The 14,625-nt window shown below is 45.0% G+C and overlaps 1 protein-coding gene across 1 annotated transcript; it reads right to left on the reverse strand.

Annotated features, from left to right (window-relative positions):
* Window positions 1–841: 841 nt before the first annotated feature.
* On the reverse strand, window positions 842–13,726 carry SULT6B1 (sulfotransferase family 6B member 1). The gene is made up of 7 exons (XM_063125411.1): window positions 13,531–13,726; window positions 10,644–10,756; window positions 9,875–9,964; window positions 8,015–8,141; window positions 6,886–6,980; window positions 5,022–5,178; window positions 842–972 (listed from the first exon to the last, which is right to left on the reverse strand). Exons 1-7 carry the CDS (start codon window positions 13,724–13,726, stop codon window positions 842–844), a joined length of 909 nt encoding a protein of 302 aa, XP_062981481.1.
* Window positions 13,727–14,625: the final 899 nt, after the last annotated feature.

Consider the following 14,625-nt stretch of genomic DNA (forward strand, 5'->3'; position numbering starts at 1 on the left):
ACCGCCCCCCTCCTTTTCCTTCTGCATCGCCCCTCCCCCACTCTTGCGAAGGCGCTTAGCCCCTCCCACCCCCCCTCCAAAGGCCCAGCTCCCCCCTTCTTCGAAACAGGCCGCTCCCCTTGCTCCTCCTCCCGCCTCTTGCCTGTGGCTTTCCCTCCTCCCTTGCCATCATCCCGATCCACCTCCCTCCTGCTACCCTTCCCCCCCCCCGGAGCAGAGGGACTTCTGAACCCATCCGCCTTCCGCTCGCCTCTCCTGCCACTGCCACTGCTCCCCTCCCCACCGCTATTATCGCAGCCCTGGGGCGCTCCTGCCATCATCCCCCTCGGTGATCCCCCCCTTTTCCCGGCTCACCTCCCGCCCCTGCCCTGGAGCAGTGGAATAGGAGACACAGCAGCTGCATCCTCTGTTGCCATTCTCCAAGTTGACATCTGCCAACCCTAAGCCTACGCTACCTTCCTCTATTCCTTAGACCCAGCCTTCCTCAACCTGATGCCTTTTGGACTATAACACCCAGAGTTCCTGACTACTGGCCATGCTGGCTGGAACTGATGGAAATTGAAGTCCAAAGTATCTGGAGGGCACCAGGCTGGGAAAGGCAGCCTTGGACACATCATAATGACCTTTGCCACTGAGGAGAAATAGGCTGCTCCATGCTCTGTTAAACTGAGACAATGCCCAGCTTAATATAAATGGATCCTAGACATCCTAGACGCCAAAGAGCTTCACATTATCTGAAATTTGCCACAGAGAAATGAGCGTTCTGATTTTAGGGTGTGTGTGTGTGTTTTCATGAAATAAAGCTTTAATGAAAATAAGGCTTTTCACAAGAGAAAAGTTCTCACACTTTGCAGTACACATCATACTTTAGCTTTGCTCCCAGCTTGGTTCCTGCTAAACACTCCTCAAATTTAGCTTCCATTGCCTGGCTCTGTGCTTCGTCAAAAAGGCTCTTCCAATCTCCTACTACACCTGGAACAAGAAGGAAATGGGGGCAGGGAGGCAGATATTTAATACTTTAAAAATATAAAGATCATTTGATAGTCAAGAATGGTTCACCAGCTTCATAATTTGCCAGGTAAGGGGAACGCAGCCCAGACAATTAATGGCTGTGCCATGTTCCGGTCCTCCTTGCACCCGCAGGTTTGTTGGTTGCTCTATCAGCCAGCCCTCGGGCCTCCAGATGCTGCTTTTAAATGCCAGATCGGTGCATAATAAGACCTCCCTCATCCACAACTTAATTGTGGATGAGGCAGCCGATCTGGCATGTATAACCGAGACCTGGGTGGGTGAGCAGGGAGGAGTCAGTCTCTCCCAGCTATGCCCACCGGGGTACCTGGTTCAGCATCAGGGTAGACCTGAGGGCCGGGGAGGGGGGGTTGCTGTGGTCTATAGGAATTCTATCTCCCTCTGCAGGCTCCCTGTCCATGTGACTACTGGTCTGGAGTGTTTGCACCTTGTGTTGGGTCAGCGGGACAGATTAGGGATTCTGTTGGTGTACCGCCCACCCTGCTGCTCAACAGACTCCCTAGGTGAGCTGACGGAGGTGGTCTCGGCTGCAGTGCTGAGATCCCCCAGACTGTTGGTTCTGGGGGATGTCAACATTCATGCCGAGGGTGCCTTATCCGGGGCGGCTCAGGATTTCATGGTCTCCATGACAACCATGGGACTGTCCCAACATGTCATCGGCCCAAAACATGTAGCGGGGCACACTCTTGACCTGGTTTTCACAACTGGACATGGAGATGGTGATCTGGAAGTGGGGGACCTTACATCAGTCCCTTTGTCATGGTCGGATCACTGCTTGCTGAGGTTTAGACTTACAGCAGCTTTTCCCCTCTGCAAGGGTGGGGGACCTATTAAGATGGTCCGCCCCCGGAGACTAATGGATCCGGATGGTTTCCAAAGGGCTCTGGGGAGTTTTCCGGCTGATAGGGCTGGCTCTCCTGTCGAAACCCTGGTTGATCTGTGGAATGCAGAAATGACCCGGGCAGTTGACAGGATTGCTCCCGAGTGCCCTCTCCTGAGTAGAGTTCGTACGGCTCCGTAGTATACCCCAGAGCTGAGAGCGATGAAACAAAATAGGAGAAGGCTTGAGGGCAGGTGGAGACGAACTCCTAGTGGATGCAATCAAATATTGGTAAGTGCCTATAGTAATGCATATTCAGGGGCACTGAGGGCAGCAAAAAAACAATATTTTGCTGCCACTATTAAATCTTCAATTTGTCGCCCAGCGGAGCTTTTCAGAGTTGTCCGGGGGCTATTACATGCTGGCCCCAAGGACATGGTAGAATCATCTGAGGCCCTCTGTAATGAATTTGCCAGGCACTTCCAGAATAAAATCTTTTGCATCCGCCAGGACTTAGACTCCAGTGTCATAGCAGGTGAATCTAGTGAGGTGTCCAGAGTACAGTCTTGTCCTGTAATCTTGGATGAGTTTCAGTTAGTACAGCTTGAGGATGTTGACAAGGTGCTTGGACAGGTCCGCGCAACCACCTCTGCTCTGGATCCTTGCCCCTCTTGGCTAATAAAAGCTAGTAGGGATGGAACAGCCGGCTGGGCCAAGGAGGTGATTAATGCCTCTCTACGAGAGGGAGTGGTCCCAGACCGTCTGAAAGAGGCGGTAGTGAGACCACTCCTGAAGAAAACTTCCTTGGACCCAGAAAATCTTAGTAATTACAGGCCGGTAGCAAATGTTCGATTCCTGGACAAGGTCCTTGAGCGGGTGGTGGCGGGCCAGCTCCAGACACTCTTGGATGAGACTGATTATCTGGATTCATTTCAGTTGGGTTTCAGCCTGGTTTTGGCACAGAAACAGCCTTGGTCGCCCTGTATGATGACCTATGTCGGGAGAAAGACAGGAGAGGGAGTGTAACTCTGTTGATTCTCCTTGATCTCTCAGCGGCTTTCGATACCATCGACCATGGTATCCTTCTGGAACGTCTGGCTGAGCTGGGAGTGGGGGGCACTGCATTGCAGTGGTTCCGCTCCTACTTAGCAGGACAGCTCCAGAAGGTGGTGCTTAGGGGACATTGCTCGGCCCTGTGGACTCTTCGGTATGGGGTTCCACAGGGGTCGGTCTTGTCCCCCATGCTGTTTAACATGTACATGAAACCGTTGGGTGCAGTCATCCGGAGTTTTGGGGTGCGCTGTCATCAGTACGCTGACGACACGCAGCTCTACTGCTCCTTTTCAACTTCATCAGGTGTGGCTGTGGCTGTGCTGAACCGGTGCTTGGCTGCGACAATGGACTGGATGAGGGCTAATAAACTGAAGCTCAATCCAGACAAGACTGAGATGCTGCTGGTGGGTGGTTCCTCTGATCGGATGGGGGGTGTTCAACCGGTTCTGGATGGGGTTGCACTCCCCCTGAAGGAGCAAGTTCGTAGCTTGGGGGTTCTCCTAGAACCATCTTTGTCACTTGAGGCACAGGTGGCCTCGGTGGCACGGAGTGCCTTCTACCAACTTCGGTTGGTGGCCAAGCTACGCCCCTATCTGGACAGGGATAACCTAGCTTCAGTTGTCCATACTTTGGTAACTTCCAAATTAGATTACTGCAACGCCCTCTACATGGGGCAGCCTTTGAAGACGGTCCGGAATCTGCACCTTGTGCAAAATGCGGCGGCCAGATTGATAGCTGGACAGGAAGATTTGAGCATATAACACCGATTCTGGCCCACTTGCATTGGCTGCCTATATGTTTCCGAGCCCAATTCAAGGTGCTGGTTTTAACCTATAAAGCCCTACATGGCTTGGGACCACAATACCTGATGGAACGCCTCTCCCGACATGAACCTACCCGTCCACTGCGCTCAACATCTAAGGTCCTCCTCCGAGTGCCTACTCCGAGGGAAGCTCGGAGGATGGCAACAAAGGAAAGGGCCTTCTCAGTGGTTGCCCCCCGACTGTGGAATGATCTTCCCGATGAGGCTCGCCTGGCGCCAACGTTGTTATCTTTTCGGCACCAGGTCAAGACCTTTCTCTTCTCCCAGGCATTTTAACAGCATTTAATAACATTAAGTTTGTTTTAATGGACCCCAGAATTGTTGTTTTAAATGGATACTGTTGTTGTTTTTATACTGTTTTTATGTTTTTTAAAAATTTTGTATACTTTTAATGATTACTATTTTTAATTGTTGTAAACCGCCCAGAGAGCTTCGGCTGGGGGGCGGTATATAAATGTAATAAAATAAAATAAATAAATAAATAAATAAATTGTCAGTATCCAGGCACAAAACTAGTTGCTTGGCTTGAGGAATTTGGAAAGTATTTTAACACAGACACAAAAGCACACAGTCCCTTTCTCTGACAAATCTACCAGTCTTGCTTGCAACATTTCTTATTTGGTAGAAATAAGATTCATTGTCAGCTGCTCCAAAACATATGGGGTGGGCAACTTGTCACCTTCCAGATATTTTGGCCTACAACTTCCTCATTGACTATGCTGGCTATGGCTCATGGAAGTTGTAGTCCACACTACTTGGAGGGCCACTAGTTGTCTGCCCCTGCCATACCCACTTACTTGGAAGTAAGACTTACTGAAATCAACATTCTGAGTAGAGATGCATACAATTGTGCTGTTCATCGAAACAAAATGGAGGACACCATGATTGCTCATAACTTAGGGTGACCATATGGAAAGGAGGACAGGGCTCCTGTATCTTTAACAGTTGCATAGAAAAGGGAATTTCAGCAGGTGTCATTTGTATATATGGAGAACCTGATGAAATTCCGTCTTCATCACAACAGTTAAAGGTGCAGGAGCTATACTAGAGTGACCAGATTTAAAAGAGGGCAGGACACCTGCAGCTTTAACTGTTGTGATGAAGAGGGAATTTCACCATGTTCGCCATATATACAAATGACACCTGCAGAAATTCCCTTTTCAATACAACTGTTAAAGATACAGGAGCCCTGTCCTCCTTTTCATATGGTCACCCTACATAACTTACTCCTCCAAAAACCAAACCATAGCAAAAACAGAACACTATTTCCACCTAACTCTTTTTAAAGCAGTTTACCTTTCCGAAAGAGAAGGGGACCAGCCACACCATGCGTCTCCTGTGACCTGGCCCGCACTGCTTGGAAGGCAGCCCTGCTTGCAATCGACTTAATTTGCTCTGCTGTAGCTGCAAACCCAAAGAATTCGGCTATTCGCTTCACGCCAGCAAGCAGGTCCTGAAAGCAATTGAGTGATATGATCATATAGAGAGAGGAGCAATTTTTTACACAGTAAACTAGACCAGCCAATATTGGATTCAAAACACAGAGTCGGTGCTCAGTACAGATCTGCTTGCTTTGTCCAAATACTGGTGACATCACTACAGGTAGATAAAGAACCAGAACAGGCTTAGGACTCAGGGCACAGGGAGTGCAGGAATTCAAACAGGCATTCAGTGTTCAGTTCCCTCCCCAAAACCCATCACAGATCACCTTATTGGACTATGCAATCACTGTTCATGCCATTAATATGAATGTTGGGGAGAGTCACCCTAATTAAATGGCTGACAAAACTGAGGCAAATCTTAAAGGAAACATGGCATCCCTCTCTAACAGAGCTTGCTCTTCCCACTTCTTTGGTCTGGTTAGCCACAATAATTTCTCAGTTCTGTAAACTTGTTTTAGCTGCTACAGCACTGCCAGTGATCACCTCAAAACAAAGTAGGAATTTTTACTCAAAACAAGCTGGGAATTTCCCAGTTAGGCCATTTCTACACCAGCCCGATGTAGAGGGAGGGAGGGGGAGGATCTTGCGATATCCTGATTGTGAGATCCTCCCCCTAGTCCACATGCGGGCATTACATCCAGGGAAGAAGGAGGGTGTTGCACCCAACATTAAAAAAAAAAATTTAAAGAAGCTGAGTGCACGTGTGCTCCAACGAAAGGTGACTTTAAAAAAAGCCCCGACCCCTTTCCCCTCCACCCCTGATTCCTCCTGGCCCAGCTCCTTCCCTCTACTGCTCCCCACTACTCACAGGGAGGAGAGAAGAAGCCAGGACGGGCAGCCAAACCTCCTGCGGTCTTGGGACGATCCTGAGAACGTGGGAAGAATCCGATTTTCCCAGGGAGTACTTATCCCTGGAAAACCCGCGCTCATCCCCCCCTGCCCTCAGGAGTCCCTGTGCGTCATTTGGGTGCACAGGGACTCAGCTGTGACCAGCCCATGTTTGGGGGCAGGTGTAGAAATGGCCTAAATGGCATTATAGCAGGGATGGGCAACTTGTGGCCCTCTAGATGTTGTTTGACTGCAACTACCATCAACCCTAGCCAGCATAGCCAAGGTGAGAAAAGGTGCCGACTGCTGGCCAAAACATCTGGAGGCCTACAAATTTTCCATCCCTGCATTACAGGGTAACATTGTCACCAAGATTGCTAGGTTGTTTCACTCATGTGCTTCAAGGATGCAGGCAAAGATCATAGCCCACTAATTCCAGGTGCATATGGGGTGTGTGTACGGAGTTACTCAGTGGTGAGAAAAATATGCGAGTGGTTTTTGTCTTTCATTCTCTCCTTCCTTTATTTTCATTCAGATGTTTATTTATTTACTTATTGAATTTATATACCGCCCCATAGCCAAAGCTTTCTAGGCAGTTTACAAAAGTTTAAAACAGCAAATGTTAAAAACAAATATACAAAGTTTAAAAACTTAAAAAGCATAAAAAACAACAGTATCCTTATAAAAGCAGCTATTCTGGGGTCCATTAAAAACAAACAAACTCAGCTCATGTTGTTAAATGCTGTTAAATGCCTAGGAGAAGAGAACCTAACCTTAGGTCTAGCTATGGCCTGAGTTTTTGCCTTCCAAAACCAATATGAGTCTGGGACCACCCCTTTTTAGCTTCATGCAGAAAAATAAGCCTCGCTAGTGATTACGCATACACCCACCTCTTTTAATTCTTCATATGTCAGAATAAAAACATTTTCATCATCAATGTGTTTGTTCCAGGTAACTGCCTGGTCAAAATAGGATCCCCAGGCAACTGCAGATCAAAAAAAAGTAACATGCATCAGAATGGTTTTATTTCAATTGGAGACTGCCAAAATCTTAACAGCAGGCTATTTTAAAATATTTTTGTGTGCATACAGTATCAACTTATGTCCACAGTAGTCATAGGATTGTATCCAGATTTCATTATAATTAGAGTAGACACACTGAAATCAATGGGACTTAAATTAGTCATGACTAACTTAAGTCCCATTGATTTCAATGGGCCTACTCTAGGTATGGATCCATCTCGATCCAACCCACATACACTCACACAGAAAGGGGGGGAGAGTGATTATTTCCCTTAGGGGAATCACTGAGAGTATTGTTACTTTTGTCTGCAATTGAATAGGTTCAACTCTTGAAGAAGGCCCTTGCGAACATTCTCAGTTCTGCTTGGGCTGGAGAGACACAATGGTGTTCTCGGTATGAATGCCCATGATGCATATGCATGTCCAGCAAATAGGTTTTGCAGGTTTTATACTGCTTTGAAAAACTGCCAAGTTTATTTGACTGGAGATGAACGTGAGACAAAAGAAATAAGTGTACGTACCCCACGGACAAAGATGCCTCTATTATACCATTTTCAACTCTCATAAAAACTATGATCAGTTGGCAGTCCAGGTTCATCAATCAAACTTACAGAAGTTACAGATCTGTCACCTCCAGACTGCACCTCTGTTGCTAGAAAAGCATTTTTTCCAGCACGCCAATAAGGAGGGGCCATAGCTCAGTAGCAAAGCTCCAGCTTTGCATCCAGAAGGCTCCAGGTTCAACCTCCAGCAGAAACCCTGGAGAGCTGCTGCCAGTCAGTGTCGACAATACTGGGCTACATGGATCAAGGGTCTGACTCAGTATAAGGCAGCTTCCTATGTGCACATCACGGTTGTGGGCAAAATCCAATTCTTCCCCTGCTAGGGCCACCATCAGCAAACCTCAAATAATCTCAGTAGAACTTAATTTAGCCAACCTAATATATTTAGCCCAACATATTTAGTCTCCCAAATCTATTCAGAAGTAATAGAGTACCTTGCCCATCCATAAATGCCGAAAAAAACTCATCCCAGGAGTTATAACTTGGAATACTTGGAGCGTTGTTGTGAAAATGGAAAAATGATGCAGCTGCATCTTTAGGGTTTCGAAATAACACCAGTACCTGAGATGAAAAAAACAGGATAGCAATTGTTAGTGCCTCCCGGCATGAACAAAAAGTACTGCCCTATCACCCCCACCACCACACAAAAAGCCACTTCACTATCCACTGTATGTGCTTTGTGCTCTCTAAATTACAGCTCGAAGAGAGTGATTCTTTTGGAAGAGAAGGGCAGGTTGAATTAATGGCCACGATTATTCCACGAGACCGTCCCCGAAAAAAGCATGATCTCAGGCACTCCGACCTTTCTTGCTTTGCCTGCCTTAAAGTGGGTACGCTGCAATGTTCTGCATGCAGTCAGCACCACACAACTACCTCTTTGCCTAGCTGCATTTTCTTGGGATGAGTTGTGTTTCTAGCACGTGTCTGTATCTTACCTGCTACCAAAACCAAAACATTTGGTATTATGAAACTTACATTTGGATATAGGTACATACTACAAAGAATTCCTGACTGACCTAACCCAGAAGTAGGCAACCTTTTGGGGCCCTGGGTCCATTTGGCAATGAGAGAAACTGTCTTGAGCGTTGCTGCCAAACGGCTGGCATGGGAGTGTGACAATGGACAAAAACCCAGCTCAAAAGATTGTGTCTTTGAACCCAGAGTTTTCAGCACCAACAGAAACCTATTTTACATCAATCCCAGCTGCCAGTAAAAAAAAATGTGTGTGTGTGTGTGTGTTTTATCTGGGAGGGGTAGGGCACCTTGGAGGACACCCAGAAAAGTGTTGGGGGGCATTTTTGGTGCCTATGGGCACTATGCTGCCTACACTTGACTTAAACTCTTGTGTTACATTATCACCAATACCCAGGACTCATCTACACCAAGCAGTATATTCCACTATGAAAGCAGTATGAAAGCGGTATATAAAAGGCAGGAGACACACAACTGCTTTATAGCGGTATTGAAGTGCACTGACAACTGTTGGGCCCATTGACACATACCCATATACAGCTTTCATATCACTATATCCTGCTTGGTGTGGCTCCTGCCTTTTATATACCACTTTCATACTCCTTTCATAGTGCTATATCCTGCTTGGTGTAGATGAGCTCCCACTGCCAGAAATCTGTTAATGTGCTCACGAGGTTCTCATTGGCTCAGTTCAGACAATACATTTCTCAACAGTGGTTTTAGAACTCCGTGGTGGAGTTTTTACACCACCGTTGGGAAATGTGTTGTCTGGTGGGAGAACTCCACCCCACGGTGGAGGGGTTTTTTTTGGAAAATACTCCATGCTGAATATCCATACTGTGCAGAGGAGAGTTCCCGCACAACCATTGTGTTGCGTGTTGTGTGGAGGGCTCTGTGGAGTTTTCCATTGCGTTGAGTTGACTTTTCCCACTGTCTACAGAGTTCCCTGGCAAAAACAGCAAAAAGAGTGAGTGCTGCTCTAGCAGAGCCACCGGGATTGTTTTTTGGCAGCAATGGCTTTAGGGATACCATTGGGAGGACCGGGGGATGAGACAGGGTGGAGGAACTGTCAATCAAACATTGCAATGGATTTTATTCAACACCACAGTAGCCCATAGACACACAACGGTGGAGGTAGAACATGTTGTGTAGGAAGTACCCCCTAAAAATTCAACCGTTGAGTGGAATTTTCACACTGCATTGACAAACGTGTTATTTGAACTGAGCCATTGACTGATCATTCCTTTCAAGTTATAAATCACTTCTATAAATCTACTGACAAATCATAGAACTGGATATTATCATTCAGGGTAGGCACCTACCTTGGCTTTATTTTTGAAGATGGACTTGGGAATATTGTTGTAATGAAGATGTGTAGCCACAATCCTTGGAGATGGGAACTGCTTCATCCGCTTTTTAAAAAAAGAAAGAAAAAAGAACCGCCACACATACATGATAGTGATCAGCTCTACTGACTCATATAGACGATTCCTCACTCTAATCAAAGGGCAATTGCAATAATGTTGATTTTCCAGAATAAACCTGCATAATTTATCATCCTCCAAGCTGAACAGAATAGCCCTACACTTCTAGGTTCACCACCTGTTTTGGGCCACTGGGCCCATTTGGAACTGAGAAAGTGTCATGGGAGATGCCAGCTCACAAAATGGCTGTCACAATGGGTATGGCCATACACAAAACTTCCATTTCATAGAAAGACAAACTGATGATGGCTATATGACAAATAACTTACCCAAGAACCTGGTTTGACTGGTATCTGAGCCCAAAAAAACAAACCCGCTCCTTTGAACCCACAATTCTCTCTCTCATACAGGATCTTCACCACCACCCTGATTTCACAATTCCACACCAGCTGGCTTGGTGGATCACACATAGAGTGGGGGACCTCCAGAAAAGCACCCTGTCCATATTGCTTTATTTCCTTTCAGTGGGTTGGATCAAGACTTAGTCACTGAAATTAATTTAAGTCCTATTGAATTCAATGGGTCTACTCTAAATCTGGATCCAATGCAATTACTGCTACACGTGCAATAAGTGAAGCCTTTGAGGCTGTCTTTGCAGCTTACTAACCTGATACTTTTCTGGATCGCCACACTCAATAAATGGCAACTCTGTGTTCTCATGCTTAGTTTTCAAAGTTGTAGCAATCAGATCGTTCACAATCTGAATGAGCCAATTAATACCTGGAACAAACAAGGAAAAGCGTCCAATCCATTAATGCTTATAGAAGACTGCAAGACCTTTTATTACCCCAACTGATACAAAATGATTTGCCCTTCAATGTGGTGGAAATTCTACACAAGCTACATTGAAAGGCTTCATTTAAATTAAGTGAACTTGAGGCTGCTGATTGACAACCTATAGCAACTATTATGTGGATTAGTCCAGTTAACACAGAGAGACTTTAAGCACAGGGAATTCTGCACTTGTAAGCTAAATTAGAGTAAGCTATACAAGAGAGAAGACCCCTGTCTATACGACAACGGGATTGCTCCTCATTGAATATAAACCCGAAGTTTTGTTGATTCGAATCTAGGCAAAGAGTGTCACACTGCAGCAGCAACAGCGATTTATCCACTGAATTTTTTTTTTTTTTGAAGTGCAGTTATTAATGCGCACATGTGTACATACGATGCTATGATGCTATGGAGAAGAGAGGAGCGAAGCTATACATTTTATCTGCGGAGCTCCGCAGATTCCTATAAGAGAAAAACTGAGAGGGGGAAGGAATGAGACAGCAAAGGAGGATGCAAGATGGGGGGGGGAACAGCGCATTGCAAAGGACAACCCTCCAAAAAGAAAACGGAGGCTTTTCTCCAAGGAGCGAGATGGGGACTGAACACGTCTCTTCCCTCTGGCTGCCTGTGCCCCCTCTTTGTTTTAATATAATAAGCTTTATCTGCGGAGCTCCACAGAATCATATAATTTAAAATGAAAATGGCAAGAAGGAACAAGGGAGCCAGTGGAAGACGTGATAGGTGGGAAATTGACCAATCTCTTTGTCCTGCCCTTAAAGCTACACCCACATGTCAAAATGTGATTTAACTCCCCCAATGACATAACATGGTGCAAACTCAGACGTTGATCCAAAATTCATGGTAAATCACAACTATGAATATGTGCATTATTGGGTTAAAAAACAGCGCTGCAGCGAATGGACAGCGGCGTCAAGTGTCCTGAAACGTGAATCTGCGCGTTTAGGTCAGGGTAAAGAACCCGTATAGACGTGCCCAAGATGTCTGTCAAAAAGAGATGAAAGTAAATAAATATTTTTAGAGGGAAAAGTTAACAGTACAACATGCAATAATATTGGCTCAGCTCAGAGGTAGGCTGCTGTGCCTCAGGCTTATGAACTCCATGCTCTACTTCCTTCTTTCCTCATGTGCTCTGACACCCGCCCTCATATAATAATAACTGCAGTTTGCAGTGATATCTAAATTGGGCAAACTGTAGTTGCCACAAACCATAGTTAGCCTCTGAAGCAGAACTGAAATTCTACTTCAAGTTGTGATTTCCAATTCAGGTTTGGAGGCAAACTATAGCTTGAGTTTACCATACAGACATCGGAGCAAAAAAATGGTTACCATCAACGAGAAGGGGAGGGTGGAAATTGGAGCATTCAAGAAGAGGAAGGAGGAAGAAAGAATGCATAAGCCTGAAGCGTAGCTCCAATGGCAAAGCTATAGACTGGCCATTGTTTCTTTGGGTCGGTTCACTCAAAGTGTTAAAACAATACAAAACACTTTGACTTAAAGTGCTTTAAGGAAACATTTGCCCTGAGATGGTCAGGACAAAAGCAAAGTTGTCAGTCACATGGGACATCACCACCAAGGCCGTTTCCTCTTGCCACAAGAAAGCCTGGTCTTCCAAGCTTCAAAGCCAGTTAGAACTACCTGCTGAGAAAGCCTAATGATAGCACTTCAATCATTCACAGAAATTTTATTTATCACTAAAACCTTTTACCATGAATCCCCTCTTTTTAATGGCTTGCACAATGCAGCAGCTAGATTAGTGTTAATTAGTAGTAGCAGTGTTACTTAATAGTAGTAATGTCTGAGAAGGTGGACTAGAACAGAGCTTTCAATAGCTGTCAAATGCATCAAAATATTTATTTATTTTATTACATTTTTATACCGCCCAATAGCCAAAGCTCTCTGGGCGGTTCACAAAAATTAAAACCATGAAGAACATAATAAAATAAACAAACAACAATCTTAAAACACAAATACAAAATACAGTATAAAAAGCACAACCAGGATAAAACCAAACAGCAGAAGTTCATATAAGATTAAAATACAGAATTAAAACAGTAAAATTTAAGTGTAAGTTAAAATTAGTTGTTAAAATACTGAGAGAATTCAAAGGTCTTCAGCTAGCGACGAAAGGAGTACAGTGCAGGCGCCAGGTGGACCTCTCTGGGGAGCTCATTCCACAGCCGGAGTGCCACAACGGAGAAAGCCTTCCTCCTAGTAGCCACCTGCCTAACTTCCTTTGGCAGGGGCTCCCGGAAAAGGAGTAAGCATATTGGCATTGTCTCCCAGTAAAGCAGGGCTGGGGGAACCTGCCAATGTCTAGATGTTGCTAGACTACAATGTCCATCATCCCTGGAACTGGCCATATTGGTTAGGGCCAATGAGCATTAGAGTCCAACATCATCTGGAGGGCTCAAAGGTTTCCTCCCCGCCCCTGCTGTAAGCCGTTTAAACGGCAACAATTGCACACACTTTCTCAGCAATAGTATTTCATGCCTCCATTTCTACCAAGGATGGGCAACTTGTGACCCTCCAGATGTTTTGGCCTACAATTCCTATCATCCCTGATCACTAACTATGCTGGCTAGGGCTGATGAAAGTTGTAGGATCAAGTTGCCCACCCCTGACTTATACAGTATTTAAAAATGTCACTTTGCTATTTTTCTCATTATTTCCACAGCAGAATAATTTAAGATTGTATTCACCACATTTGGGATAGGACACCAACACCAAATCATCTTTTCTGCTTTCAAAATTCTCCAGAGCTTGGAATGTTTCTGCGCTGCATACAGTGGCCGGGTAGACAGTTCCCTGATAGGAAAACAGAAGTTCGCTGAGGTTCAGGCCTTTGGATTTTTCTAGTGCTTTCTCGATTTCTTCTACAAATTTTTTGTCAGACATGGTTGCCTTCTCTGTCGTGGGTGACTGCAGCATTGTTAGGGCAGCAAATGCCTTTAAAGAGGGTATTTCAAAGGGCGGAGTCATCATTCTCAGCACTGTGCTTATCTTTTTACCTTTTCTATATTTGATGAGAGAGCAAGACAGGCAGATTGGATCAGTTTCCTTTTCTCCTCCCATTCCATTCTCCAGAAGAGAAAAACAACCCACTTGTCCAGCCTTAAGTACTATTTACACACTGGAGTTAATCCCCACTGAACCCAAACAATCCGGGCATGGCTGGGTCTGCAAAGTAAAACAGTCACAAGAATTCTATCACTTGGCAGGCATATAAGAGAAAGTATCACATTTAAACTTATGTAATGTTCACAGGAGCTGAGTTTCTCACATTGTGATCACGATGTTTGAAAGGTACTTTGGAAATCAGCTGAATGCTTAATGCTCTCAATTTCATTTCTTTTATTACTATAAAGCAAACATGATGGGTGTTTCAGTAACTGTCTTACATAATACTTGTGCTATACAATTCATTTCTGATTCCTCATGACTGCTCTGTGAGGTAGACCCTTATTGTATTATACTAATGGGCTGAAGCAGAAAGCCAGGGATGTAGCTCATTACATTCGTGGCCAAGATAGGATTATAAATCAGATTTTCGACATGCAGAACTATCTCTTTGAACTCTGGGGTTTAGACAGAATATGTGCAGCAAGACAAAGAGGTGTAAATCCTAAAAGAAACAGTGTAAATAATACTCTAGTTGTTAATTAACATGACTTAGTGATCAGTATTGCACCCTTGTTCAGGAAATACATGTAAGTTTCAATTGGAAACTAGATAAATGTAATAAATAAATAAATAAATAAATAGATTTAAATCTGTGATTTAAATCGATCGTTTTT

This window comes from Elgaria multicarinata, chromosome 4 (genome assembly GCF_023053635.1).
Source record: "Elgaria multicarinata webbii isolate HBS135686 ecotype San Diego chromosome 4, rElgMul1.1.pri, whole genome shotgun sequence".
NCBI classification, from domain to species: Eukaryota; Metazoa; Chordata; class Lepidosauria; order Squamata; family Anguidae; genus Elgaria; species Elgaria multicarinata.